The 26709-nt window shown below is 36.6% G+C and overlaps 1 protein-coding gene across 36 annotated transcripts in view; it reads right to left on the minus strand.

Annotated features, from left to right (window-relative positions):
* The window catches only part of ROBO2 (roundabout guidance receptor 2), a 1555999-nt gene that overhangs the window by 492430 nt on the left and 1036860 nt on the right, over nucleotides 1-26709 (minus strand). For all 36 annotated transcript variants that reach the window (XM_070252274.1, XM_070252275.1, XM_070252262.1 and 33 more), the window contains one exon: nucleotides 19946-20272. In XM_070252274.1, coding sequence (XP_070108375.1) covers nucleotides 19946-20272 — 327 coding nt within the window. The remainder of the gene's footprint in view (nucleotides 1-19945; nucleotides 20273-26709) is intronic.

Below are 26709 nucleotides of genomic sequence, written 5' to 3' on the forward strand. Positions count from 1 at the left end.
GTATTCAGGAATTGATAAACAATAATGTACACCCAAAATTACACAATGTTATAAACCATTATAATCACAATAAAATTACTTGGGAAAAAAAAAGAAATAGGGGTCTGAAGAAGGCTATATTGGAATAAATTTTAGTCAAATGGACAAAGGAGTAGAATGTATTTTCATGTTAGAATAGCACTTGCTGCAAAACTCATTCTTTAGTATTCGAATTCATTAAGAGAAAAGAACCACTCAACAGTAACAGCAAGCAGAAGAGAGGCTTTTACAAATCCTATTTGAAGTCTTGTTTACAATTGAAAAGAATGAAAAGAATAGGTATTTGAGTTGGGGTTTTATTTTTGTAATTCTATAACTTCGTAGACACAAAACTTAAGATTATTTTAATTCATTAAATTTTTTAAAAGGAGTATTTTGACACAAGTAATCTTTTTTTTTTTTTTTAAGATTTTATTTTTTCCTTTTTCTCCCCAAAGCCCCCCAGTACATAGTTGTGTATTCTTCGTTGTGGGTTCTTCTAGTTGTGGCATGTGGGACGCTGCCTCAGCGTGGTCTGACGAGCAGTGCCATGTCCGTGCCCAGGATTCGAACCAACGAAACACTGGGCCGCCTGCAGCGGAGCGCGCGAACTTAACCACTCGGCCACGGGGCCAGCCCCCACAAGTAATCTTTTTGCATGCAATATTGTTTCCAAAGTATTTCCAAATACCTATTTCTTCAATTCCAAAATGCACTTGTTAAAGAAATTGTGAAGACATCACCCAAATCAGCAAAGCAGGTTTAAAGTATAAGTCAGTTCTCATTCCGGCCCTAAACAATGTAAACCACTGGATGCTTTTAGGTTTTCGAGTATAGGTGGAGAACTCTTCTAATTTCTGCAAGTTCTGTGTTACTAATTCTGAATAAAATATTTCCAATATCCAGCTCTGCGATCACACAGGTAGCTGAGCATGTTATTGTGCAAGTAAATGTGTTATGAGTCCTCAGATGATGGACTACACCGAGGCCAGATGTCAGAGGTGCTGAAATTGATAATCCATCAGTAATTTTCTATCTGTCGCAATGGCTCTGACCCATTGAACTAAATAAATATGTTTAATCACTGACTGGTCAACTTATCAAATAGTGCCCTGGGCTAAGAGGAAAGACTTGTCAAATGTAGAACAGATAAAGCAAGAACCACAGCTATAGGCAAGAAAATAACTGCATCCTTTATCTCCACTCCTTTCTATCTCACTCGAGAAAACAGACTTAAGTGGAAACCGTATTAGCAAAGCAACTTTTAGGTTAAGGAATAACAGAGAAATGCTTCCTTAAAGTTCTACCACATTTCTTCTCTTCTTTTCTATGTACGCCAAACTGTTCATATGATTCAATGCAGTTATATAAAGACATCCCAAGTTCAATGACAGGTAACACATTGAACGTCAATAATGGGGAAAGAGTCAAGGGAGCGATGCATGGCACAGTCATCAGGCCATCCAGCAATAATGATTTGTGAATAAGGCCACTCAGTTCCTAAGATAAAGGTCTCCTCTGAAAAGAGAAATACCCTCCTTGTTCAAATAAGCTAAGGGATTCAAAATTGCTGAATATGAACAGTTACATGACAAGCCCATTCCATACAAACATTAATCATAGTTAATGAGATAAAAGCTTCAGTAATGTGTGACATTGGGTAAGTGATAGATCAGCCATCCTTTCACTGAATGCGCCAACAGCTATGTGATTATAAAGGCCAACCGCCATCACTGTCCAGGAACGGAGCAAACTGAGGAGATTAGATGCACGGCACTGACCACAAACAGTAGTGACTTCTCCAACAGGACTCACAGAGGTGCACAAAGAGCACTCTCAGTACTAAGTTCTCTGTGTCTTACTTTGCCACTGCCACTCACCGGCAGTCATGACAGAACTCTTGAACCTGTTTATTCACACTTCTTTAATCCTGATTCTACACACTGACTCAGCCTGTGGGGTTAAGAAGATGGATGAGAGGAGCCAGGGCCACGAAGGGGTCAGGGTCATGATGTCACTAGATCTCATTAACTACATCACTCAAGACACCAGTCACTCCAAAGGTCACTCCAACTGAGGACTCTGGTATAGGTAAAGGAAAACTAGTTGGATGAAATAAAATGATTTTCCTTAGAACTGACATCACATACAAAAATGAAAGTATTCTAAATTTGCTTTCTAGCCTCAAATACGTCTATTATTAAAATAAAGAAATGAAGAACAAACTACCTCTAAACTCTCAAACAAAAAATAAATTAACATATTTAAAGGGACCATAAAAGCCTAGTTAGTCTAATAATTAGTAATTACTTTGTTAATTTTTACCACACACAATTTGGCCTATTGTATATGCTAGTTGGTTTAAAAAGGTGGAAGAAAGGCTAGTGTTCGCAACGGTATCGTCACAATCAGAAACCTGAAAGACAACTTTTTTGTGGCAGAAAAATTAGTGATTTTAATGTATTTGACAGAGATGTTATAAAATATTTGGCAGTAAGACTATTATATGAAAACTTTCATGAAACCGCAATGTTAGAATCCAGAAGGTCTTATTAAACATGTTTGCAATTTAGATTATTTCCATTTTCTGAGTATACGTGCAAGCCATTAACATGAGATTTCTAAATGTTCTCTGAAGAAATAAAAACTTAAATTATGTTAGAGCTTATCCAATTTGACAAAATTATACTGCTATCTTTTTACACGTGTAGTATTTTTATCTTTTCTTTTATTGAAGTATTAAACAAAACTGAATCCATTTCACAGGCTAATATTAAAGGGATAGTGTTGACAAATAAAAACACCACAGTATAAATAACGATGTTTATTTCTGGTGGTAATTTCTTTTTAAATTTTCTAAAGTTTCCAACATTTCTAAAATAATAACATAATATATATAACCAGAAAAAAGTATAAAATAATAAGACAAATACAGAAAAGGAAAACAGACAAAAAATACACATACTTCTTTGCTATAACATGGTTCCAAAGAGACGAGAAGAGTGATGTTGGTCTAAGACATACCTGTTTATATGAATAATTATAAATTTTGATGAAAATATTTCATTAAATGATAAACATGCATTTTACCTAATAAAATACTTTACATACTAAGTGTAATTCAAATATATGTCAAAAAACGAGTTTATTTCAAGCATTTTCTTTAGAAAAACAAAACAAGATCCAATTTATATACTAGAAATTTGTATCTGTTCACATTAAACTTCAAGAGACCAGAAATACTGATTCAGAGCATACATAATTTTTTTTAAAAAACCCATTTACCCTAGGCATGAATGCCTGATTCAAAAAGAAAAATGACTTAATTACATGGTGACAAGGTGACTAGGAACTGCGTAGACGTGGATACATGATCAGTTAGTTCCTCAAAAGACACAGAAGATTAAGGAAAAACCTCATTTAACCAGCAATATTATCAATTACTTGTTGTCAACCAAAATTCACGTGAAGAAATGATAAAAGAAAAAAATACGTATTATCTGGGTGAAGAAAAAGTTTTTTCACAGACTGGAGGTAACGCCAGTTAAAAAGACTGCTGCTAAATTTACTTGATATCCAAGCTTGGCTCCTCTCAGTTTCTGGAATTCGAAAGTAAATGGTATGTTAGAAATATCTTTGCTCCAATGAGCTTAGTCCAGCGATCGCCCACTGACCAGCTACACTAGCTCAGTTAGATTTCCCCTTTTCTGGAGGACAGATGATCTAGTCTAATCCCCTCACCCTAAATTCAGGAAAACACACCCAGAGAGGTTAAAAGGTTGGCCAAAAGTCACAGAACTAGGTGACAGTAGAAAAGGGCCAGAACTTGGCTCTTTCTGGGGAAAGAAATTCCCAGAATTATCTTTTCCCTACATTGTCTGATGAAATTGGCTCCCTCATTCGTCATCTCAAGCCTGCCTCTCACCAGCTGAGGGCTTTTATTAAGTCAGTTCTTTTCTCATTCCCTCAGTTTCTATACGTGAACAAGGGGACTGACCATCTCTCAGGTTCCTCCAACCTGCCATCTCCTTCAGGCACTGTTTTATGATGACCTGCTTCACCCGAAGGTTGCTTTTTTTTTTTTGTCTGATTTAATCCTACATTCATTTCTTATGAGAAAGCTTCCATTAATGCCCCTGTAATTAACATCAAACCCAAATGGAATGAATGGGAGATCTTCTTATGCACAGGATAAGGACCCTTAAATAAGAATGAATAATGATAATATTTCCCAGAAGACAACTATGGCAGCCCTCAAGTATGATTAACTAGACCACTCCTTGTCTCTCTTTCTCCACAGAAATAGGACAGTTCATTTGCATGTCATCTGATATAAAGAGCGATTCTAGCATATAATGGGTTATTACCATTGGGTACTTCACTAGTAAAGCTTTTCCTTATGATGTGACAGAAAAGAAAAAGACAAAGTAAATCGAGATTCTTACATCTCTATTAATGACATACACATCGAAGATTAGATTCTATCAGCTTATCCATCAATCCTGAAGAACCAAACAAGTACTTAGGAAGGATTTTGCAAGTTGACCCCTTTCTAGGTAGTCCCATTTAACAATAGGCTTTTGAGAGAGGCTGCTTTTAAAAGAAAATTCTATATGAATATTAAACACAGCACTTTTCCACTTCTTTTAAGAATATTCAAAGCAGATCCAGGAAGAAAACAAAAATAAATCAGTCTTTCTATCAAGCTGCTCTTGAACATGGACATGTGGGTCCTGGGAAATTATATGTTATAAATGAGAGGTTGGGCTACAAAATGCAATTAATGTAATTGCTTATAATCTCAAAGGATTTCAAAATAAGATGTATAAGATGGATGCACAAATGGGATTTTTCCAAGGACTTTTCATAAAACATAAACTAAATTTAAGGGAATTATTTCTACTTTATGGAATTACTTGTGAAGGGAATTATTTTGCAACTGAATAGGTCACCAACACTAAGTTTTGTTACCTTGGTTCAGTATCGTGGAGACCAATTTTTCCTTTAAGGAAAAAACATGAGGCAAAACTATACCAAAAGATATAGTTGTACATAATTTTTTTAGGTTCTCTTCTGACCACATAATCATGTTGGTTTTGGTTTGCCTATAATTCCTTAAGATCTCAAGAAAGAATACACACACCATAATCAACGTCCAGCATGCTGAGGCAAAATCCACCATTTCCATCCACTGGTCCTTTTCTTTCCTCAAAGGTCAATGGAACAAATATATTCTTTCTTTGTCTTGACAGTTCTTTATGTACTTGGCGAGAACTACCAGACCTACGGATGTCTTCATTGCTCCTGGCTCAATTATCCCAATTCCTCCCACTTTTCCTACTTGTGACAGTGTTAAATCCTTGATCTTTTCCTTATAGTGGTCTTCCAGTTTTAACAATTTAAACTGACACTCAAGAACAATTAACAATATTCCATGCATAGTTTTAGCATCAAAAAGTCAAGCTGGATTACATTTCTTAATCTGAATTATTAATGCAGTCTAGGGTAAGAGACTTTGGGGCAGCTATATAATGGACCCTGTTCATTAGGTCATGTTCTGGGGGCTCTTACATTGCTCCTATGAACAACTACTCCCCTTTTACTTTAACATCCCCTTTCCTTAACAAAAAGAAAAAAGCCTATCACTAACCTCAAAAAACACGATGGATCAAAAATCAAAAATTGAAAGATAAATTCACAGAACTGGATGTAGAATGTACCACAAGTTGAATTTATGAATTTGTGGATCTGATTAAGTAATTTCAAACAGATCGTGGACAGTTAATAAATATATGAATTCCTCAATAATTAAGCAAAACACTTAAATATTCAAAATTTATGAAATAAATTATTCAGTTCCTAATAAGATCTTTTTATTTATATTTTTACTGTCTACTTCACATAGTTGGACAGCTCACTTGTTTTAACTTTGGTGCAATAATCACAGATTCAATCACGGTTGTAAAGAAAGTACAGAGATGTCCTGTGTACCCTTCACCCAGTTTCCCCCTAATGGTTACATCTTACGTAATGATAGTACAATATCAAATCCAGAAATTTGACATTGGTACAATGCTTGTGTGTGGTTCTGTCTTTTTATAACGTGCACATTTGTGTAACCATCATCACAATCAAGATGCACAACTATTTCATCTCCACAAACATCACCCTCTTGCTCTCCTTTCATGGTCACACCCATGCCTCTTTCCCCCACCATCCCTAACCCTCGGCAACCACTAATCTATTTTGCATCACCCTACTTTTATCATTTTGAGAAAGCTATATAAATGGAATCATATAGTACATGACCTTTTGAAATCGCTTTTTTCACTCAGCATAATGCCCTTGAGATCTATCCAAGTCATTGTGTGCATCAATAATTCATTCTTTTCTATTGCTGAGTAGCATTCCATGGTATGGATACAGCATGGTTTGTTTAACCATTCACCTATTTAGGGACACTTTAGTTGTTTTTTCCATTTTTTTTTGATATTACAAATAAGACCACTATTAAAAATTGTGTACAGGGGCCGGCCCCATGGCCAAGTGGTTAAATTCACACTCTCTACTTCAGCAGCCCAGGGTTTCGCCAGTTCAGATCCTATGTGCAGACCTAGCACCACTCATCAAGCCGTGCTGAAGTGACGTCCCACATAGCAGAGCCAGAAGGACCTACAACTAGAATATACAACTATGTACTGGGGGGCTTTGGGGAGAAGAAAAAGGAAAAAAAAAAAAGAAGAAGATTGGCAACAGATGTTAGTTCAGGTGTCAATCTTTAAAAAAGAAAATTGTGTACAGGTTTTTGTGCAGATATAAGTTATTATTTCTCTAAGTGCCCAGGAGTGCAATTGTACTGTAAGTGTATATTTAGTGTTTTCAGAAACTGTCAAATCATTTTCCAGGATGGCTGTACAATTTCACATTCCCATCAGTAACATATTGGAGATCCAGTTTCTCCACATCCTCAGCAGCATTTGGTAATGTCACGATTTCTTATTTTGGTTGTTCTAGAAGGTATGTAGTGATATCTCATCACACTCTTAATGTGCATCCCTCTAAGACCGGTGATGCTTAGTATCTCTTCATGTGCTTACTTGCCATCCATGTATTCTTTCTGGTGAAATGTTTCTTTATGTCTTGTGCCCACTTTCTAATTGGGTTATTTCATTTAATGTTGATTTTTAGGAGATCTTTATACATTCTAGATATGAGTCTCTTGTCAGATAAGTATTGTTTGCAAATATATTCTCCCAATACGTAGCTTTGTTTTATCCTCTTAACAGGACCTTTCAAAGAATAAGTTTCTCATTTTAATGAAGTCACCTTTATTCATTTTATCTTTTTGGTTTGTGCCTTGGCATCATACCTAAGAAGTCTTCACCAAGCCCTACGAACCAAAATGAATTGTCCTATCTTCTAAAAGTTTTACAGTTCTATGTTTTACATTTAAATCTATGACTCATTTTGAAATCATTTTTGTATAATGCATAAGGTTTAAGTCATGGTTCATTTTTTTTTGCCTATGAATATCCAATTGCTCCAGTATCATTTGTTGAAAAGATTATCTTTCCCCTTTTAATTCATTCTTAAATTAAAAATAGAGTTATTTGAAAGTCAAATTGACCAATGGTAACGATACTACATAGTGAACTTAGAAACTATCAAATCAGCAAATGTCTACAAGTATATTTTAGCATGAGATAATGCAGGTAAATATGTTAACAACTCTCAAAGAACTCTAGAAAGTATTATAAAGGTATCATTGCTATTATCGTGCTCTGTTTCCTATAAAACTTAGTCAAGTTATCTTTAAATATTAAATGATAGATGACTCGTCTCATAAATTGGATTCTTAATCTCCAAGCTGCTTTGGCCTGCAAACATGTCAATAAGAACTGAAAGTGATGAATTTTCCTGATACTGCTATTTGACAAGTAGGAACTGGAGAGAGAAAATCAAATTACTTGAATAAACTAATGAGCTCTCAAATGTCAATATATAACTAAATAAAAAAATACAAAACATTACTCCTTCTGTTGTTTCTTTCCTTTAATAGCCCATGAATCACAGAATTTTAGCACCAAAATGAAGCTTTCAATTTCATGTAGTCCAGCTTCCTTATTGTATAGATACAATTACATCATTATTTCTGGGTAAAACACCGAAAACAAATGCTAATAATTTTTTACTAAGTGTCAAATGATTTTGTTTGTTTAAATGAATCAGTGAGAGCTCTTGACATAGTGGTTAAAGAAGCAGGTTCTAGATGAAGACTGCCTGGGTTCAAATCCTGACACCTTTGGCTGTTTAAAAAATGGCAATATCTTTGGGCCTCAGATATAACAGAGAGAAAATAACGGAGTTGTTTTGAGAACTGAATAAACCATGAGTGTAAAATACTTAGAAAAGAAGCCTGGCATTTAGTAAGCACCAGCAGATACTATTACTCATTTTCTGCCCAGAGAAACCATTTCGCCTCTTCCACAATTCTCTTGGCAGAATCAACCTCTTCTTCCTCTGAATCCCCACAGAATGCCAGCTTCTCCTCCCACTAGGACTCAACACATTTTGTACCATCCTGTTGAACACTCTTTGATGGCATGAGTCATGCTTTGTTCTGTTTTCTGTTTTTAATTGAGGTAAACACACACACACACACACACGTAACATAAAAATATACCATCTTATTCATTTTCAAGTGTACAGTGCAGTAACGTTAAGTATATTCACACTGTTGTGCAATAGATCTCCAGGACTTTTCATCTTGCAACACGGACACTCTGTACCCATTAAACAACAACTCTTGTTCTAAGTATCTTTATCCTCAACACCTGGTTGAGGACCTGGCCGTTAGAAGATAATGTACAAAAATAGAGCAAACTAAATTTATATCATCTCTTGAAGCACAAACTCATTTTTTAAATTCCTGTCAATTCTCCTTTGGAATGCCAATTCTTCTTTTCCTGATATCAACTTATTGCGTTAACTTAATTCCACCGGCAGCCTACTGTACCTTAACTCATAGCAGATCTCTTCCCTCCACACTCTCGCATACTCCAATCCACCTCACACTGTGTTTAACATATCTCCTTTCAAACCATACTTCCAAGTAACAGTCCCAAGTCAAAAAACACTGAAGGGCTCCCTTGGGTCTTCCAGGATAACAGGCAAACTCCTTAGTTTGTTTAATCATGATCTCTACCTCCGTATTTAAACGACCTCCCTCTACTCTCCTGCACACATCCTCCAATTCAACAAATATACTCATTCTCTCCCAAACTGACCAAGCACAGCCTCAGGTCTTTGCCTTTACACTTCTCTCCAGCTTTCTAAGGCCACTTTTCATTCATATTCATCCAGAAGCATTTTGTGCCACTCCTTCTTCTAACTGCTGTGGCATCACCTGTTTGAAGGCCTTTACTCTACACCACAGTGGAAGGTCAGCTGTCTCTTGATGAGGCTGCCCGAACTCCTCACTTATAACACAAGCACCACTGAGGGCATGGGCCTCTTAAACACTTTGTTGCTCCTAATGACTAGGAAACCCAATTTTGTTAGTGCCGTCGAGTCAATTCCAACTCCTAGCGATCCTGTGCCCAGCAGAGCAGAACCCTGCTCGGTCTTTTTGTGCCATCCTCTCATCTTCTGTTGCAATATGAGATGATGCTCTGCTGCTATTCATAGGGTTTTCAGGGCCAATTTTTTCAGAAGTGAGTGGCCAGGGTCCTTCTTCCTAGTCTGTCTTAATCTGGAAGCTCTGCTGAAACCTGTCCACCATGGATGACCCTGCTGGCATTTGAAATCTCGGTGGCATAGCCTTCAGCATCACAGCAACAGGCAGTCCCCACAGTATGACAACTGACAGGCAGGTGATGTGGTTCCCTGATGGGGAAACCAACCCCGGCTGCAGCAGGAAACTCAATAAAGACTTTTAAATTGATTTAAGGAAAAACATCAAACATCCTCATTCAATGTGAATAACCAGAGAAAGCAAGAAAGAGGAAAACGAGGCAGTTTGATAAATATAAAATGGTCTATATCACATATCACGCATTACGGAAATAAATAGCCACATCATGTTTCCATTTATATAATAAACTGTAAAGTTTGTTCCAAAATCTAGTACAAACTTAGATGTTAGAGAACTCTCTAAAAAAACTAAATGATTGCCTTTAGAAAGACTAAGAAGTACTTGTATGATTCTCAGGAAAACGTATACATAACAAAAAAGAGCCCCTCCTGTTCTGAGATGTTAATTTAAGCTCAGTATCCTGCCCTACTTGTGATGCTACTCAAAGGGCCAATGGCAATAGCCAATCAGACTCTGCTGCCTGAAATCCAGCTTGACAACCTTGCTTGCTGGCCTTTCGAGGATCAGTTGTGTAACCAGTGATAACTGACCACAGGCTATTTTGGGTGGTAGACTTTCTGCAGAAACAAAAAAGCAAAACAAAATAAACATACAAAACACCTGTTGGGATTCACCAGGGTCTGGGCTTATATATCTGTCTATCACACCATCAAGGCACCTGCCTCCATTACAATCCTAGCTTGACTTCTCTCTCAGGGACAGAGACGCTGAACTGTTGATGTCTGAGCAGCCCTGGAAGGTGGTGCCAGGGAACTTCAGAGAGCTTATAGAAATCACCCCAAGCAGGGGCCCAATATTGCTTTCCTAGATTATTTCTTGTGAAACATGTGCCCAATTGCCAAAAGCCTATGAATATCTCCTAATTAAGAAATAGGTGGTTGGGAGTGCTATTTCTGCTTTCCAAAATCTCCTGAGTGGAGAAAGCAATTCCAATGATAAAGAGTAGAAAGAATATGTCAATACTACGACTGAATCTCATCCTTTAGCAGTTAAGCCACAGACTGTTACAAACTTCTATACAAAAAGAAATTTCCAGGGTTGAGCAAAATTTCCCCTACTGTTTTGACTTCTACACTCCTCTAAAGAGCTTACCACATACACTGACTCAGGCATGAAAGAAGTGCAACCTTCTTTATGCAATCATAGAAACCTTGTGGCGGCTGCTTCAGAACTGAAAGGTGTGTATTATAATTATCAGAAACAAATTCAATCTAAAGAAGGAAAATGGGAGACCTGTCATCCCACTGAAACACAAATCTTGAGAGAAAAGCATACAAGTTACAGCACAAAATTACATTTCCAAAGTGAAGTGTCCATCTATATACATTTTCAGTAAAATCAACTTATATTTACAAACCAGTTGAAATCTAATAAATTGAAGGTTTATAGATGGGAAACCCTCCAAAACCCTGAAGATTCTTTGCTTAACTTTATCTGAAAAAAGGTTTCTGGGGCTAAAAACAAGAGATGACCTCAACGTGTTTTCTCCATACACCTTAGTAGCACTATGAATATTTTTGGCTGTCATTCCGTGGATGGAATCTACATGTTTGCAGAGCTCAGGATAATACTGAGTTTGGAAATAGTCTTTTGAAAAGTAGAGGACATCAAGATTTCACTTCATTTATGTACATTCCCTGAGATCAGAGTTAATTCAGGCTAATTTACGTGAATAGCAACTTAAGACTTGTCCTAAGAGGGGATAGATACAGTTAATTCAATCATCTGAAACCTGATATCAAAATACAGCATTATATATACTTAAACAGATCATAAATTTAAAAGATGTTCCCAGGAGTAGCAATTTCACATCTTCATTTGTGAAGATCAAAGGAGAGTCCGATTTTTGAAAGAGTTTCACAAAATTCAAAGGTACATACAGTAAACAGCCCAAATAACACAACTGTGCGCCGCACATCCACACACATAAACTTGAAGGTCGTCTACTCTCTAATGCCAAAACATTTGCTACCTATCTTTTGTTTCTAGTTAAAGATGTTTTAGATTGATTTCTTGCTGCCTACACATTCATGATTTATAATACACTTAACTGAGTTTACAGATTTCTTTTAAAACAGCCTCAGACCAACATTGGGGATGCAGGGCAGAACAAAATCTACAGAATGCAAACAGTAGTTGATTCTCATCACTACTTTCTTCTTTTTTTGTTGTTTTCTTTTTGGCGAGGAAGATTGTCACTGAGCTAACATCTATGCCTATCTTCCTCTATTTTGTATGTGGGACGCTGCTATAGCATGGCTTGATGAGTGGCGTGTAGATTCACACGCGGGATCCAAACCCACAAAACCCAGGTCACCAAAGAGGAGCACACAAACGTAACCACTACGCCACCAGGCCAGCCCCTTTACTTTCTTCTTAAGACAATCTCTTATTAGGTGTTACTCTTATTGTAAGATTAATGGCCTGTGTTAATTTGCTAGGGCTGCCATATGAAAACCCACAGACTGGTTGGCTTAAACAACAGAAATTTATTTTCTCACAGTTCTGGAGGCTGGAAGTCCGAGATCAAGGTGTTGGAGGGTTTAGTTTCTTCTGAGGCCTCCCTCCTTGGCTTGTAGATGGCCACTTTCTCACTGTGTCCTCACAAGGTCTTTCCTTTGTGCATGAGTATCCCTTGGTGGTTCTTTAGGTATCCAGATTTCCTCGTAAAAGGACACCAGTCAGACTGGGATTGGACTAGGATCCACCCAGTGGCCGCACTTGTAACTTATCACTTCAAAGGCTCTACCCCCCAAAACAGTGATATTCTGAGGTTCTAGGGGTTAGGGCTTCAACATATCAATTTGGAGGGAACAGAATTCAGCTCAGAATATGTCCCAAGTACCTCGAGCTATGAGTATTTTTCAGTTAAGCACCTTCCCCTCCTACCAAAAAAACTCTGAATTCTCTCTGGAAATTTACAGAAATACAAATAGAGGAATCATGAAAAAGTCAATTGCTCTTATATTCTTTTTGGCCAAAATCTATGAATGTGAGTTTCAATTCAATTCATCAGCTCTTATACATTTAAATGGACACATTTGTTTGTATGATAATTTCTTTTGGAAAAGGCATGATATGGTGGTGGCAGTTGTCTATTTTTTTTTTTTAGGAAGATTAGCCCTGAGCTAACTACTGCCAATCCTCCTCTTTTTGCTGAGGGAGACTGGCTCTGAGCTAACAACCATGCCCATCTTCTTCTACTTTATACATGGGATGCTTACCACAGCATGGCTTTTGCCAAGTGGTGCCATGTCTACATGTGGGATCTGAACTGGCGAGGCCCGGGCCGCTGAGAAGGGGAACATGCGAACTTAACCGCTGTGCAACCAGGCCGGCCCCTGGCAGGTCTCTGTTTTCCTGGAACTACTTAACCAATTTCTATTATAATCAGTCACTAATTTCTTATTCTAAACCTTCCAAATAAAGAAGAATACTTTAAGACATTTGGAAGGAAAAGCAACCTGTGAATGGGAAAGACAATGTCAGTTATTCTCGGGAAAGGTAATGTCATCTCCTGAGAAGCCAGAATATTGTCTACTTTCACGACAAATAAAAATGTGACAGAAAATGAATGAATGACTCGAATGGCAGGATTGTCCAACTTAAATCAAGGGCCAAAATCGACATGGTCTGGTAGAAATTCCTCAAGGGGAAGTAATTTCATGACTTATTCATGTAGTTCATATCAGTTCATATCTACCTGAACCAAGTAACTAGGTCAAAGAAAAAAAGAGAAACTTTGTGGCCATTCAATATTTTCATATAAGTATTTCATATTTCTAATTAATTGAATATTATCTTAAAATATGGCATATGACATAGGAAGTGTAACATACTAGCCATTCAACAATATTTATCAATACTGGCAATGTCTCATGGCTGTACTTTGTACTGAGAGGTGAGTTGGATACAGCTAATTCAAAGGCACTAACAAATATCATTTTATCTACACTTAACGGTAACATATAAGTTCCCCAAAAAGTTAAAAAGACTTAGGATACGACTCAGAAATTCTACTTGTAAGTATACAACTGAGAGAACACCCAAATGAAACCATATGCCCACCCAAAAACTTGCACAGGGATGGTCTTAGCAGCATTATTCACAATAGATAAAACAGAAATGATCCAAATATCCATCAACTGATGAGTGGATGAATAAAGTATGGTATGTCCATACAACAGAAGATTATTCAGCAATTTAAAGGCACGAAGTACTGCTACATGCTACAAAGGTGATCCTTGAAAACATTATACCAAGGAAAAGAGGCTAGTCTCCTGAGACCATAAATTGTATGATTCCACTGATATGAAATGTCCAGAATAGGCAAAGGTATAGAGAGGGGAAAGTAGATTCTTGTTTGCTTAGGGTTGGTGCAGGAGGGTTCAAGGGGAGTGAGAATTGACTGCTAAGGGTATAGCGTTTCCTTTAGGAGTGATGAAAATGTTGTAAATTAGATTGTAGTGTTGGTTGCACCTGTGAATATACTGAAAAACACTGAATTACACATTTTAAGTGGGTAAATTATATGGTATGTGAATTATATCTCAATAAGGCAGTTTTTTAAAAAAGCTCTCCATGGCTCAGCCTTTTTTGAAATCTAATTTATTTTGCGTCTTTATGAAATTGGTCCGGATAACATCCATTTACAGCCAAAAGAAAAGAAAAGAAAAAAATACATATTTATTATCTTGGAAATATCAAAGAAACAATTTACCTTGTGTTCATTTTTAATGCCACCTGTGACCTCTGTTACCAAAGTCAGTCTACTTCTGTAACCTCTCTTCCTTGTACAGATAAAACATCAATTTAGTTTTGGATTTAAAGCAAACAGGATCATTATGTTTGTGGAGTGTTCCATGGCTTTGCTATTCTAGCAATCTGTGACCTATAAATAATGCAAGACCTTTTCCTTCTCTAAATGACTTTTTTGCAGCATGAGTCTTGATACATGAAAACAAAAAAAAAAATAAGGAAAGAAAGAAAAGAAAAGAAAGAAATCACCCTGCAGTCATAGAATTAAATTTATTTCTAGTTCCCCAATTGAATTAGGAATCACATCTGTTCTCTCTTTTGTAGTTGCATCAAAAGCCAACTTTTAAACATTTAACCACTTTATTTTATTTTTATGAAAACAAAAGTAAATCATGGCTAATCTTAAAAGTTCTCATGTCTTGCTTTAGAAGTAAGGAAAGCAAAAAAAAAAAAAAAACATCGGTTTCTAAGTGACCCCTGCCCTTTGAACCACAACCTCCTTGCCACTAAAGCGTTCAGCACCTCATTTAATCTCCCCTCTCTGCACTGGCATAGTGCTGAGAAAAGGAAACGGAAAAAATAATCTGGGGACTTCATCAATTTTTCATGAATTTTCATTTAGGCCAGAACCCCCTCTTACCCTGGTCGATAGATCAAGCTGCTGTCATATATTTACCACCTGGGGCTACAGCTGCTATCTCTAGGGGCGGCCAGGGACTCAGGCTGCATCATAGGCAGCCACAGCCTGTGTGAGGACCCTGGGCTCCTGCTGCTCCAAACACAGGGAGCACTGGTGGTGACACTGGCATCTTATCTGCATCAGCCACGCCTCGGCTCTCTTGGTGGTCCCATCACAAAACTGGTTGTTAATTTCTTCAGTGCCAGGTGCCTTACGGCAGACCCTGCCATTCTGTTTTCTAAGGATGTAAAAATCACTTTTTGCCTAAATACCTGCTTTGACTTCAAGTGATTTGAAAAGTGCATTCTGGATTGCTATTTATTTCCCCAAACTGAGGAAGAAAAAAAAAACAAATATGCGGTAAGTGAATCAAATCTCCATTGCAATGATTGGTCCTGAATATTTTTTTTCCTTCACTATATTGTCCCACTACTGAAAACTGAAGTACCTATTAAAGGGAAACAAAAAAGAGAACAAATACAGTACGGTAAACAACAGGCTGATTCTATAAAATCAGTCAAGCTAGATGGTTATCAAGAAAAGGGCACATTTCATACAACAGCAGAAACCAAATTTTTTGAAATTGAAAATGAAAACCAAGGTGAAACAAAGAGAGTCACAAACTTTCCATAATTTTGATCAATAATTGTTTCACAATAAAAGTTGAAACAAGTTTGTCTGCTACTTATTCATACATTTTTAACCACCTAGATATACCTGGATCAGTGGTTCTCAACCGATTTCGACTCCCCAGGGGACGTTTGGCAGTGTCTGGAGACATTTTTGGTGGTCACAACTAGGGTTGGGGGACTGGTCCTACTGGCATCTCCTGGGCAAAGGCCAGAGATGCTGCTAAACATCCTACCATGCCGAGCACAGGCCCCACAACGAGTTCTCCAAATGACAACAGCGCAGAGTCTGGGATACCCTCCTCCAGTTCTCTCACCTCATTCAGAGCTAAATTCCTGAAAGAACGGGCAGCATTTGCTGCTCCAACTCCACCACCTACTCATTCTTCAGCTGCTGCACTCCCTTTCCATCCCTAGAACCCACAGAAACTTTTGATTTTACCACCACAGGCATTTGCATTGCTGACCACTTTTACTTTCTTAAAATTATGTCAGTGGTTTGCTCTTCACTTCACTGCCCACATTCCATCACTCTTTTCATAATGGAACAGGAGATACTTTTATCTTGGCATCTCTTTAGTGTGTCAAACAATACACGCCAAGCTGACTCGAGCCTCCTGTTTCCACTACAGTCATCTCCCCTGTATCTGTCATCCCTATGGATGGAAGCACTATACACCCAGTCACACCACCAAAAAAATTCTGGGAATCACCCTCTATCGCCCAAATAGACCATAAAGTGATATGATTTATAACTTCTAAATATGATTCACTATTTCCTTCTTTTAATCTCTATTGCTATTTTCCGTGTAAAATCTAACATATACTTTGTTCTGAATTATTGGTCAGCTTCTTAACTCCTCTCTGACTTTAATGATTATCCCTTTAACTCAGTCTTCAATTCTCTTTCAAAGACTCTCCTTTAACATAACAAAAAACGTCTAGATTCTAAGATGCAGCATACGCCTCCTCTCCAACTGATGCTGCCCACCAACCTCACATTGAGCTACCTGCAGTTTTTCAAATACACAGTGTTTGAAGGCTTCCATTCTTTCCTTTAATGGGTGAAGAAACGGATGTGCCACAATGGAGCATTTATGTTGAGAGTTCTAAAATATGAAGGCCAAACATTTATACAATCTGCAATTGCTCCTTTTTCATTTTATAAAAATACAACATGGTTAGCAATAGTATTGAAAAATCACAATGCTTTGACCCAAATTTCCATATTAATACTTTTTATGAAACACATAAGGAAAGAGAGAAGACTGGTGAGCTAATGCGAAAGAGATGAGCAGCATATAAATAGACATTATTTGATCTTGTGTTGCTTCAAATGGCATGAACTGTTGACATGGCATTAGAAGAAAGAATTTTATTCACTAGCTAAATCCAATTTAGCAGATTTCTTATTTTCCTCTCTAGGTCAGAAGTATTTTTAGCATTTCTCAAAGCTCATTGATTTAAAGATAAAAAATGCTGTTGTCACATTACATGAAAAAAAAATCATGGTTTAAAATTTTCCTCCTAAAACAGTTTGGTTCATTATTAATGATGCAATCAGGAAACACAGCAATTCTTTAGATAAATAAAAGTACAAGATGCATGTGTGTTGGGAGCAATTTTAACAAAGCTAAGGTTTAGGAAAAAAAATAAATTTATTGTTGTCCAACAATAAAATGACTGGCCAATTTAGATAAACTTGAATATTGAGAAGAAAAGTTAATTAAGGATTAAAAATGAGCACTTGCTGCTGAGTAGATAAAATAAAAATTTCTTAAAGAATTGAAAATTCTCAATCTTTATTTACGTAACATGGGCCAGATTTCATTTGAGTGTTTTTCCAAACATGGCACAATTCTCTAAAACTGAAAATTAGAAGAATCAAGATCTGATCTTGAATTCCCCATTAATTTATTGGCTGAGTCTTGGTCACTTACCCATTATAAGTTTCATTTTATCTACAAAAAGGGATAATAATGCCTGTTATATTTACCATAAAGGGATATGATGGGGGAAAAAATCAATAAAATTTGACACTGAAATATTTCAATATGTTTGAAAAGTTCCAGAAATAAGATATTTCAAAATGAAAATGAACAGTTAGGAATATTTGCATTCTTGAGGTTTTGTGTGTATATTTCAAATCTCACTAAATTGCATTTAATTTACCTGCTTTTTGAAGTAAGTTACACAAACGAAATTAGGGGCCGGCCCTGTGGTCGAGTGGTTAAGTTCGTGCGCTCTGCTCTGGCAGCCCAGGGTTTTGCTGGTTCAGATCCTGGGCACAGACATGGCACCACTCATCGGGCCACAGTGAGGTGGCGTCCCAAATGCCACAACTAGAATGACCCACAGCGAAAATATAACAACTATGTACTGGGGGATTTGGGGAGAAAAAGCAGGGAAAAAAAAGAAGAAGATTGGCAACAGTTGTTAGCTCAGGTGCCAATCTTTAAAAAAAACAAAAAACAAACAAAATTACCTGCTGTCTGGTACCTAATGGCATCACTAGCTAAGGTTCCTATGCTCATCTCTCAGGGTCCTTCACAAAACAAATTTGGGTCTTAGGATTCTTCTAGCCTTTTCTTATTGACCTTACACATTTCAAGCATCAGTGGGTTCCAGATTTCCTGGTACAAACTATAAATCAAAAGACTGGATGTTGAGAATAAAAGCTTGAACTAAAATAGCTGAATACAAGTTAGTATGATTTTGTTTAAAAGATGCTTTCCTGCATAAAGGTAATGAGACACTGTTAAGAATTTCAATACACACATGCAGGAGTTTTATAAGCTAGTGTGATACTGTGTAGCATGCGAGCACAAGTATCAGCTTTAATTGGAGACACGAGACCATGAGCTATTATTTAGCACTCCCCTCCCAGCTATATAAACAAGATTCATGTATCCCGAAATTCTTCAATTCTCTTATTTATGAAGACCCATTGGTACAAACAGAAAGTTGAAGAGTACAAACTTTTTTTAGGTCCAGTTGTTGTCAGCTTATTCACAATTAATTCTAGATAAAATCTTTCCTCAAAAGAGATAATATGAAAAATGTAAAACCTCACCTATAAAACAGAAGAGAAAGTCTATCATATTTTTTAATTTATTCTGGAAAACGATCCATGAAGTTACGGAATCAACGTTCAAACAGATGCAAAGCATTGATATCTTGATTAACTAGTACTATGGGCTATCTGATTAATGAATAAGTATATTTTACAAATGCCCAAGTCAGGGCAAGTCCTTAGCTATTGCTGATTACAAGACTGAATAAGACGCTCTTACATATGAACATTCTGTCCCTACAGAAATCAGATCTCTTTGATGAGTTTTTTGATAAAAAAAAATAAATAAAATATAGTTGCTGTTATTGTTGGTGTATTGTCCCCTGCATGCCTAGGGTGATGATTCCTGAATTCAGTCTGGAAGTAAAAGTGTTAATATAACCTGGAGGGAGTATATTCTTTCTAAAGTTGCTTGATAAAAGTTAGATTTAGAAAAATATATATACATTTTTATTTTATATTAAATATTTATAAGTATATATTTATAAATAAGTATATATAATTCTATATATAATAGTTATACACAAGTAGGTAACAGAAATAGGTACAATGTTGAATTTATGCCTTGTTTTCAATGCCATGTTACAGATACACTTTTCATTTTGATAAGACCAAATGTAATACTTGATTATATCTCACATCATAATTCAAATTTTAAATATGGCCATCATCACCACCTCATTTCAATATAATAACATAATCCCCACATTGCTTTAATACAAATAAATTTATTACAACACCCTGGCTTGACACTATTTTTGGCCAGCTTTCTTTGGAGAAGGCAAAGTAAAATTATGCAGTGTGTTTGTTTTATTCTTTACGTATTAAGCATCTATGGGAACAAATCAAGGCTTACTAAAAATAAATCAAAGCAAATGTGCATGCCATTTACGAAGTTCATTATGTTTACTTACATGCCACTTCCAGAGATGCATTTCGACTCACTGCTTCACCAAGATAGTTCCTTGCAACACAAACGTAGCTTCCTTCATCAGGTTTACTTCTGCGCCCATGCACAATGCGCAAGAAGAATAAGGATCCGCTGGGCAGCAGCATCCTGTGGGACCGGGGATCATCCTTATCGGTCTCCACCCGCTCACCATCCTTGTACCACTCAATGGTAGGCGTTGGCCGGCCCTCAGCCTTACAGTTCAGAGTGGTGGGCTCTCCCTTAGAGACAATGACATCGGAAGGGTGCTCCACAATCCGTGGGGGAAAATCTTCCTGGCGAAGACGAGATCCTACAAAACGTGACAGAATGAAGACCAGCTTTAACACTTCCTCATCTGTAGCTTTTGTTTGACTCAGGTTCACATCGGTGAAATTAAACTCTTCAGTTATTCAAAATGCACTTTTTACTCTTTTATGTTTCACTCTTTTGTTTGTTACGCATCTCATAAGTCATCCCAACTCCTTTGTGGAGTGAGATAATATAGCAATAAACTAACATGTTAATTCTAATGAGTTAGGTTTAACATGGTCCACGAATCATGGCAACCAAAAGTAAAAGAGAACATGAGATTTTCTTTTAGAACCAGCAGGTTGGAATGGGTACTAAGATGAGTAGGGCTAATTTCCTGCCCTCAAGGATAAAGGAAAGTGGGTAAGTACCTGGAATACACACATAGATACCGTTTCCCACGCTGGCACTGTTTATCAGACTTAACATAAAAAAAACACCCACACACTATGTACAAATATTAACTCAATTTAACAGATGAGGACAAAGCTTAGGTAATGACATCAATTGCCCAGGAATGTAGAGGAAGAAGCAGTGGAGGCAGGATTTGAACTCAGGTACGTCTGACTCAGAGACTCAAGTGGAAAATACTATGTTAAAATTAAGCAAGTGTTGCGTAGAGGTCCAAGAAATGCGATAAGGAAGAAAACAGGAAAAAAATGTTAACTCTACCTAGAGCATAATAAGAGGACTCTCCTCAAAAAAGTGGCATTTAAATTGAGCTATAAAGAATGAAAATACGTCAATAGAAGGAGAAAGGCATTCAGACTAAAGAAATAACATGAGCAAAAGAATTCAGAGAATTCAGAGTCCACGGAAGTCAATGCGGCAGGTAAAAGGTAGTCCTGGAGGCAGAGACCAAAGGGGGCCAAGAATACCACACTACACAGTGTGACCTTTAGTCTTTATGGCTAACAGATTTTGAGGGGGCACTGACATGACTATCCGTGTATTAGAAAGATACTTTTGGTCTTCAGTATAAAAGATAGATAGCAATGGAGGCAAGAAAACACTTAAGGGTAACTAAATATCCTAGAGAACAGTTAAAAGAGCCTGACCTTGGGAAATGACACTGCGAGTAGAAAAGAGAAGGAAGCTACAAGGCATATCATAAAATAAACACTTGACAGAATTTGGTACATCACCAGATAGTAAGAAGAATGATAGACACCAATGACTTCCTTGTGACTTCAGTGACAGTGGGACCATTAGAGTTATATGAAATAGGAAGAGAAGGACCTGTTGTTATTTTAAGATAAAAATTTTGCATAATGGGTTGTTTTGAATATTTTTAATTTGTAAGGTGTCATTGGCCATTATTTGTGGAAATGTCCTACCAGCTGCTGCAAATAAATCTAAAGGCGCTGCTGAGGGAAATAACCACGTCTGAGGACAGAATGATAATCCAGATAGGAGCTTTAAAAAGTTCACTCTTAAAATTTTCCAACCAATCACCTAATATTAGCACGTTTCTGCTCAATAAACAGAAGTAATATTTACTCCTCAGTGTTATTCGAGTTACTTTCAATATTAATTAAAATGCATATTTTAACTTCACAAAGAGAATTTAATTTGGTAGTGAATGAACCGTTTTTTTTCCTGGAGAGGATTATCTTTTAAAGTTTGCTGATTACCATTTGTTATCTCATCGCATCCAAGAAGAAACTTAAACATTACAAATGCTAGGTACCTGAAGCGAAGGAGTAGTTTACAGTATACAGGTCAGAATTTTTTAAAAAAAACTAAAGAGACCCAAAGCATTTAAATAGGGACAGGTAATTACGTTATACATCACAATAATAAAGAAGGTTATACATTGTAAGTACTGGGCCCTGAAAACAATGAGGAATTTGCAGAATATAAAAAGTAAGAATTATTTTTAAAGGTAATAACCCGAAAAGATCTCATAGTATTTAAATATGAATGGCTAATCATAGTCTGCAAGTCAGTAACATATTCCCAAAGGCCAAGGTCTGGACACATAGCCATAGAATCTGATCCTAAAATGTGTCAAGAGTTACATGTGACTTTCCTGTAACAGGCCTATGGTAGCTACAATCATCGTGCTTAGATATGCTCCTTGTTCTTTCCTAATCTCCCATATACAGTCATTTACATTCTCTCCATTGCCAATGTAGTTCTATTATTAAAACTAAGCAAGTCAATTGTCCATGTTATTAGAGTGCTATTTACCATATCAAATAGTTCCCTACTTTATTAGGCAGTTGACTGGAAAAGGCCTGAATAAGACTTGAGATGCACAAATACATACTTATTAAATAAAATACAGAATAATAGACCCATAAGAGAAAAAGCAGCAAAATACCTAAACTATTTAGCAATAAGATTTTAGAGTTCAGCATGTGCAATAAGCACTCAGAGGATTTTACACATTTATCACTATAACATATGTAAACTATTCCAGCATTGTCACATTTGGATATTCTTCCAGAAACTTTATCCCCACTATTATAAAAACCTCAAAAGAACATCTACAATCTAAATATAAGAGGTAAAACTAAGAAACAAGTAGAAGAAATTATAGGAGCAAATTTTTATGACCTCAAGTTAGGCAAAACCTTCCTGGATATGACACCCAAAGCACAAGTGACAAATGAAATAATAGATAAATTGGACTTCTGTTTAGTTAAATTCTATCAAATTTAAATGTTTATGCTTGAAAACATACATCAAAAAATGAAAAGACAACTCAGATAATTTAAAAAAAAAACGTGAAAATCATATATCTGACCAGAGACTTATATTTAGAATATATAAAGAACTCCTACAACTCAATAAAAATACAAATAACCATATTTAAAAATGGGCAAAAAATCTGAAGACACTTTTATCCAAAAGAGCTAGACAAATGGCCGGTAAGCACATGAAAAGATGCTCAACATCATTAGCTAATAGGGAAATGCAAACCAAAACCACATGAGATACACTTCACCGCCACTGGGATGGCCATAATCGAGAAATGTAAAATAAACAGTACTGTCGGGGATTTGGAAAAATTGAAAGCCTCATACATTGCAAGTGGGAATGTAAAATGGTGCAGCCACTTTGGAAAACAATCTGGAGTTCCTCAAAAAGTTTTGGAATTAACACATGACCCAGCAATTCCATTCCTAGGTGTATACCCAAAAGAAACGAAACCTTATGTCCACACAAAAACTTGCACATGAATGTAATGTAATGTTCATAGCAGAATTATTCATAATAATCCAAAAAAAGAGAGAAAGAGCCCTAATGTCCATAGACTGATGAATGGATAAATAAATACAGCATGTCCATACAGTGGAATTCAACAATAAAAAGAATGAAGTGCTGATACACACTACGAAATGGACGAACTTTGAAAACATTATGCTAAGTGAAAGAAGCTAGTCACAAAAGACCATATATTGTACGATTCCATTTATATGAAATGTCCAGAAGAAGAAAATCCATAGTGACAGAAAGTAGATTTGTGGTTGCCTAAGGTGGGGGATGGGCGTCAGGGCTGAAGAGGGACTGGAGAATCTTTTGGGGGTGATGAAATTATTCTCAAATTGATTATGGTGATGGTTGTACAACTCTGTGAAAATAATAAAAACTATTATATTGTACACTTTAAATGGGTGAATTGTATGGTATATGAATTATATCTCAATAAGTCAGTTTCCTACAAGTCATGAGTAAAGGTACTGTGAACAAATGTAATATAAGATGTTGTAACAATTCGTGTTCACTCTTACCAATAGTTAGCTTATTTTCTTCATTTACAATTTTAGGTTCTAAATGCAATCATCAGGCCAGTAATAGCCAATAGGGCACAAAATAAAGTTGAAAGGTCTTACCAGATAGAGATAGATGATTGATAGATACATATGTAGATAGATATGGAGATATGTAAAAATACAGCTACAATCTAATTTTAAGATGTTATTAAGAGTGAGGGAATTCATTTTGAGCTCCCTTAAATTCAGACTTTACACAACTATGGCAGTGTTCATTAAGATGGACAAGCCTTAGGTAGGCCCATGAATTCCTTGAAATGGTGCATAAACATGGTTATTTATGTGTGGGCAGGAGAGTAGTGATGAGAAGGACCACAGCTTTTATCAAATTTCCAAAGAAGTCTGGGCCTTTAAAATTATCAAGGACCACTAAACTACTAGTTATTCTACATTATGGGACCAAAACAACCCCATTATTCAGTTAAAAAAAAAAAAAGAGCTGAGTTCTTAGCCACACTCATCGAGGACTCAAATCCGAACAGTAGAGGGGGCTATTCATCACATGAAGGGCCATGAAACAGTTTCACCTCAAGAGCTTCGACACCCAAAGGCGTGTCAGAAATACAGGATCCAGGGCCCAACGCCAGAGCTACAGGACGGGCACTTTAACAAGATCGCCCAGGGATGCGCAGGTACATTAAAGTTTGAGAAGCCCTGCTCCAGCCAGTTTTTGTATGGCCCTGACCTAAGAGTATTTTTACATTTTTCAAGTGTTGGTAAAAGAAGGAGAGGAGGAGGAGGAGGAAGAAAAAAAGAAGGTGGAGGAGGACAGAAACCTTACGTGGCCTAAAAAGCTTGAAACATCTGCTATCCGATCCTTTACAGAAAAAGTTAGCCGATCCTGCCAGGGAGTACCCGTTAATCACCTTCCACTAATAACTTCAGGTTTTTTCAATTCAATTTTTTTTATATAGGACCACAAAACTGTGTTCTCCAGATTTCAGATGGAAAAAAAAAGAAAAAACTTTGACAGCAAAGTTACTATTGCTCATGTAATGAGAAATATCCAGGATCCCTGTATGAACAGAGAGGCTGAGCAATGTATCAGAATTACCATCTGCAACTGTAACTTTGCTTACAGGTGATAGCAAGTCTGGACATCTTTTTATACCTCAAATATTAATTGCACAAACAGTCAATTTTTAATTAAAAACATTTTATTCAATTCTCCTTAGCTATTATAAACAAAAACAATGGAAATTAGTCACAGGGTCCTAAAGATCAACATCCAAATGTTTACTTTTACTGACCAAGAAAGTAAGCTATAAAATAGTCAAGTGACTTGTCCGTGATTGAACAGCTGGTAGAGACAGAATTAGAACTCAAGACCTTTGATCCAAAATGTGCCAGGCTTCTTAAAAACTGGATGGAAAAGTAAGAACACACACTACAACTATGCTAATTCTGAAACCCTCTTCTAGGTGATTTCAAAAAAGTTAGTCAAATGAATGTCACTAGTCATAACCAGAAAACACCTTCCTTGTTTTTCAAAATGTAATTCTCAGACTACCTGCATCAGAATCACCTGAGATAGTTCTTTAAAACGCAGATTCTTGGTCTCCAAGTTGAACACGATGCATCAGAAGTTACCTCGAAAAGAAGCAGCATCCTTCGCGTACTTACCGGGAGCAGGTCGTGCCCTTAGACCTGGCTAGGTGTACGCAGCACACAGAAACATCCAGTTAGCAGAATGCAGATGTATCTTTGAAGAATGTTCTCAGCACTCAAATTTACATAGTGGATTACTGCTCCTTCTCAGAGACTCTTAAACAATGATTTTGTAACGATTTTTGGTAAAATACTTAATGAAAAACAAATTGAGTAGGTCTTAGCTCTTTCAATTTTAAAAGATTGGAAGTGAAGTATAAAATCATAGTTTATAAATATATTTAAATTTAGTTTTACTTAGCCAATAATCACTCATTTGCAGTGACTGCTACAGAAACTTTTGTTTTCAGAAGTGATTTCAGTTACACAATAAGATGAACCACCTAGCAGAAAACTTGTTGATTTCATTTCCTGTGTTTGAAAGTCAACTGTTCCTGCTTCACAATTCAGCTGGCGTGTAGTATTTCCTTGAACTAAGCTTTACTTTTCATTCGTATACTAGATAGCCATATCTAGTGAAGTTAGGCAACGCAATTCAAACTTTTCTGAATATTTTCAAGGGCAGAAGCAATTCTTGGCAAACACACACCCTCCAAGGAAGTTTCTATGCAGTGTCTGTTTTTCTTTTTCTTAAAAACGTACATAACTTTGTGTCTGAGCTCATAATAACTATATTTGTTTTAACAAAATATTTTCCAAATAAAAAAATCTCCTAGCAAAATTAAGCCAGCAACATTCTTTATGATGACTCCAATTTTGAATGTGATCAGTTGTACCCCCTGAAGTTTTCCCTCCCCGGTTGGAGAGTACACAGAGCTACATGACAAAGTGCAGGCTGCAACCCATCACAATAAGAAAGAGTCAGTGTGGTACAAAGAAAAGACAGGGGTTATTAACCAGCAAATAGTTACACCTCACTTTTACCAGATGCAAATCAGAACACCAATCTCTCACCAGTCCATTTAGACAACAAAAAGAAATCATATATACAGATCAGCAGGACATGCAGTAGGCACACAGTATTTCTTATTTCTTCCTTTCTAGAAAT

The sequence above is a fragment of the Equus caballus genome, chromosome 26, assembly GCF_041296265.1.
Source record: "Equus caballus isolate H_3958 breed thoroughbred chromosome 26, TB-T2T, whole genome shotgun sequence".
In the NCBI taxonomy this organism is placed as follows: Eukaryota; Metazoa; Chordata; class Mammalia; order Perissodactyla; family Equidae; genus Equus; species Equus caballus.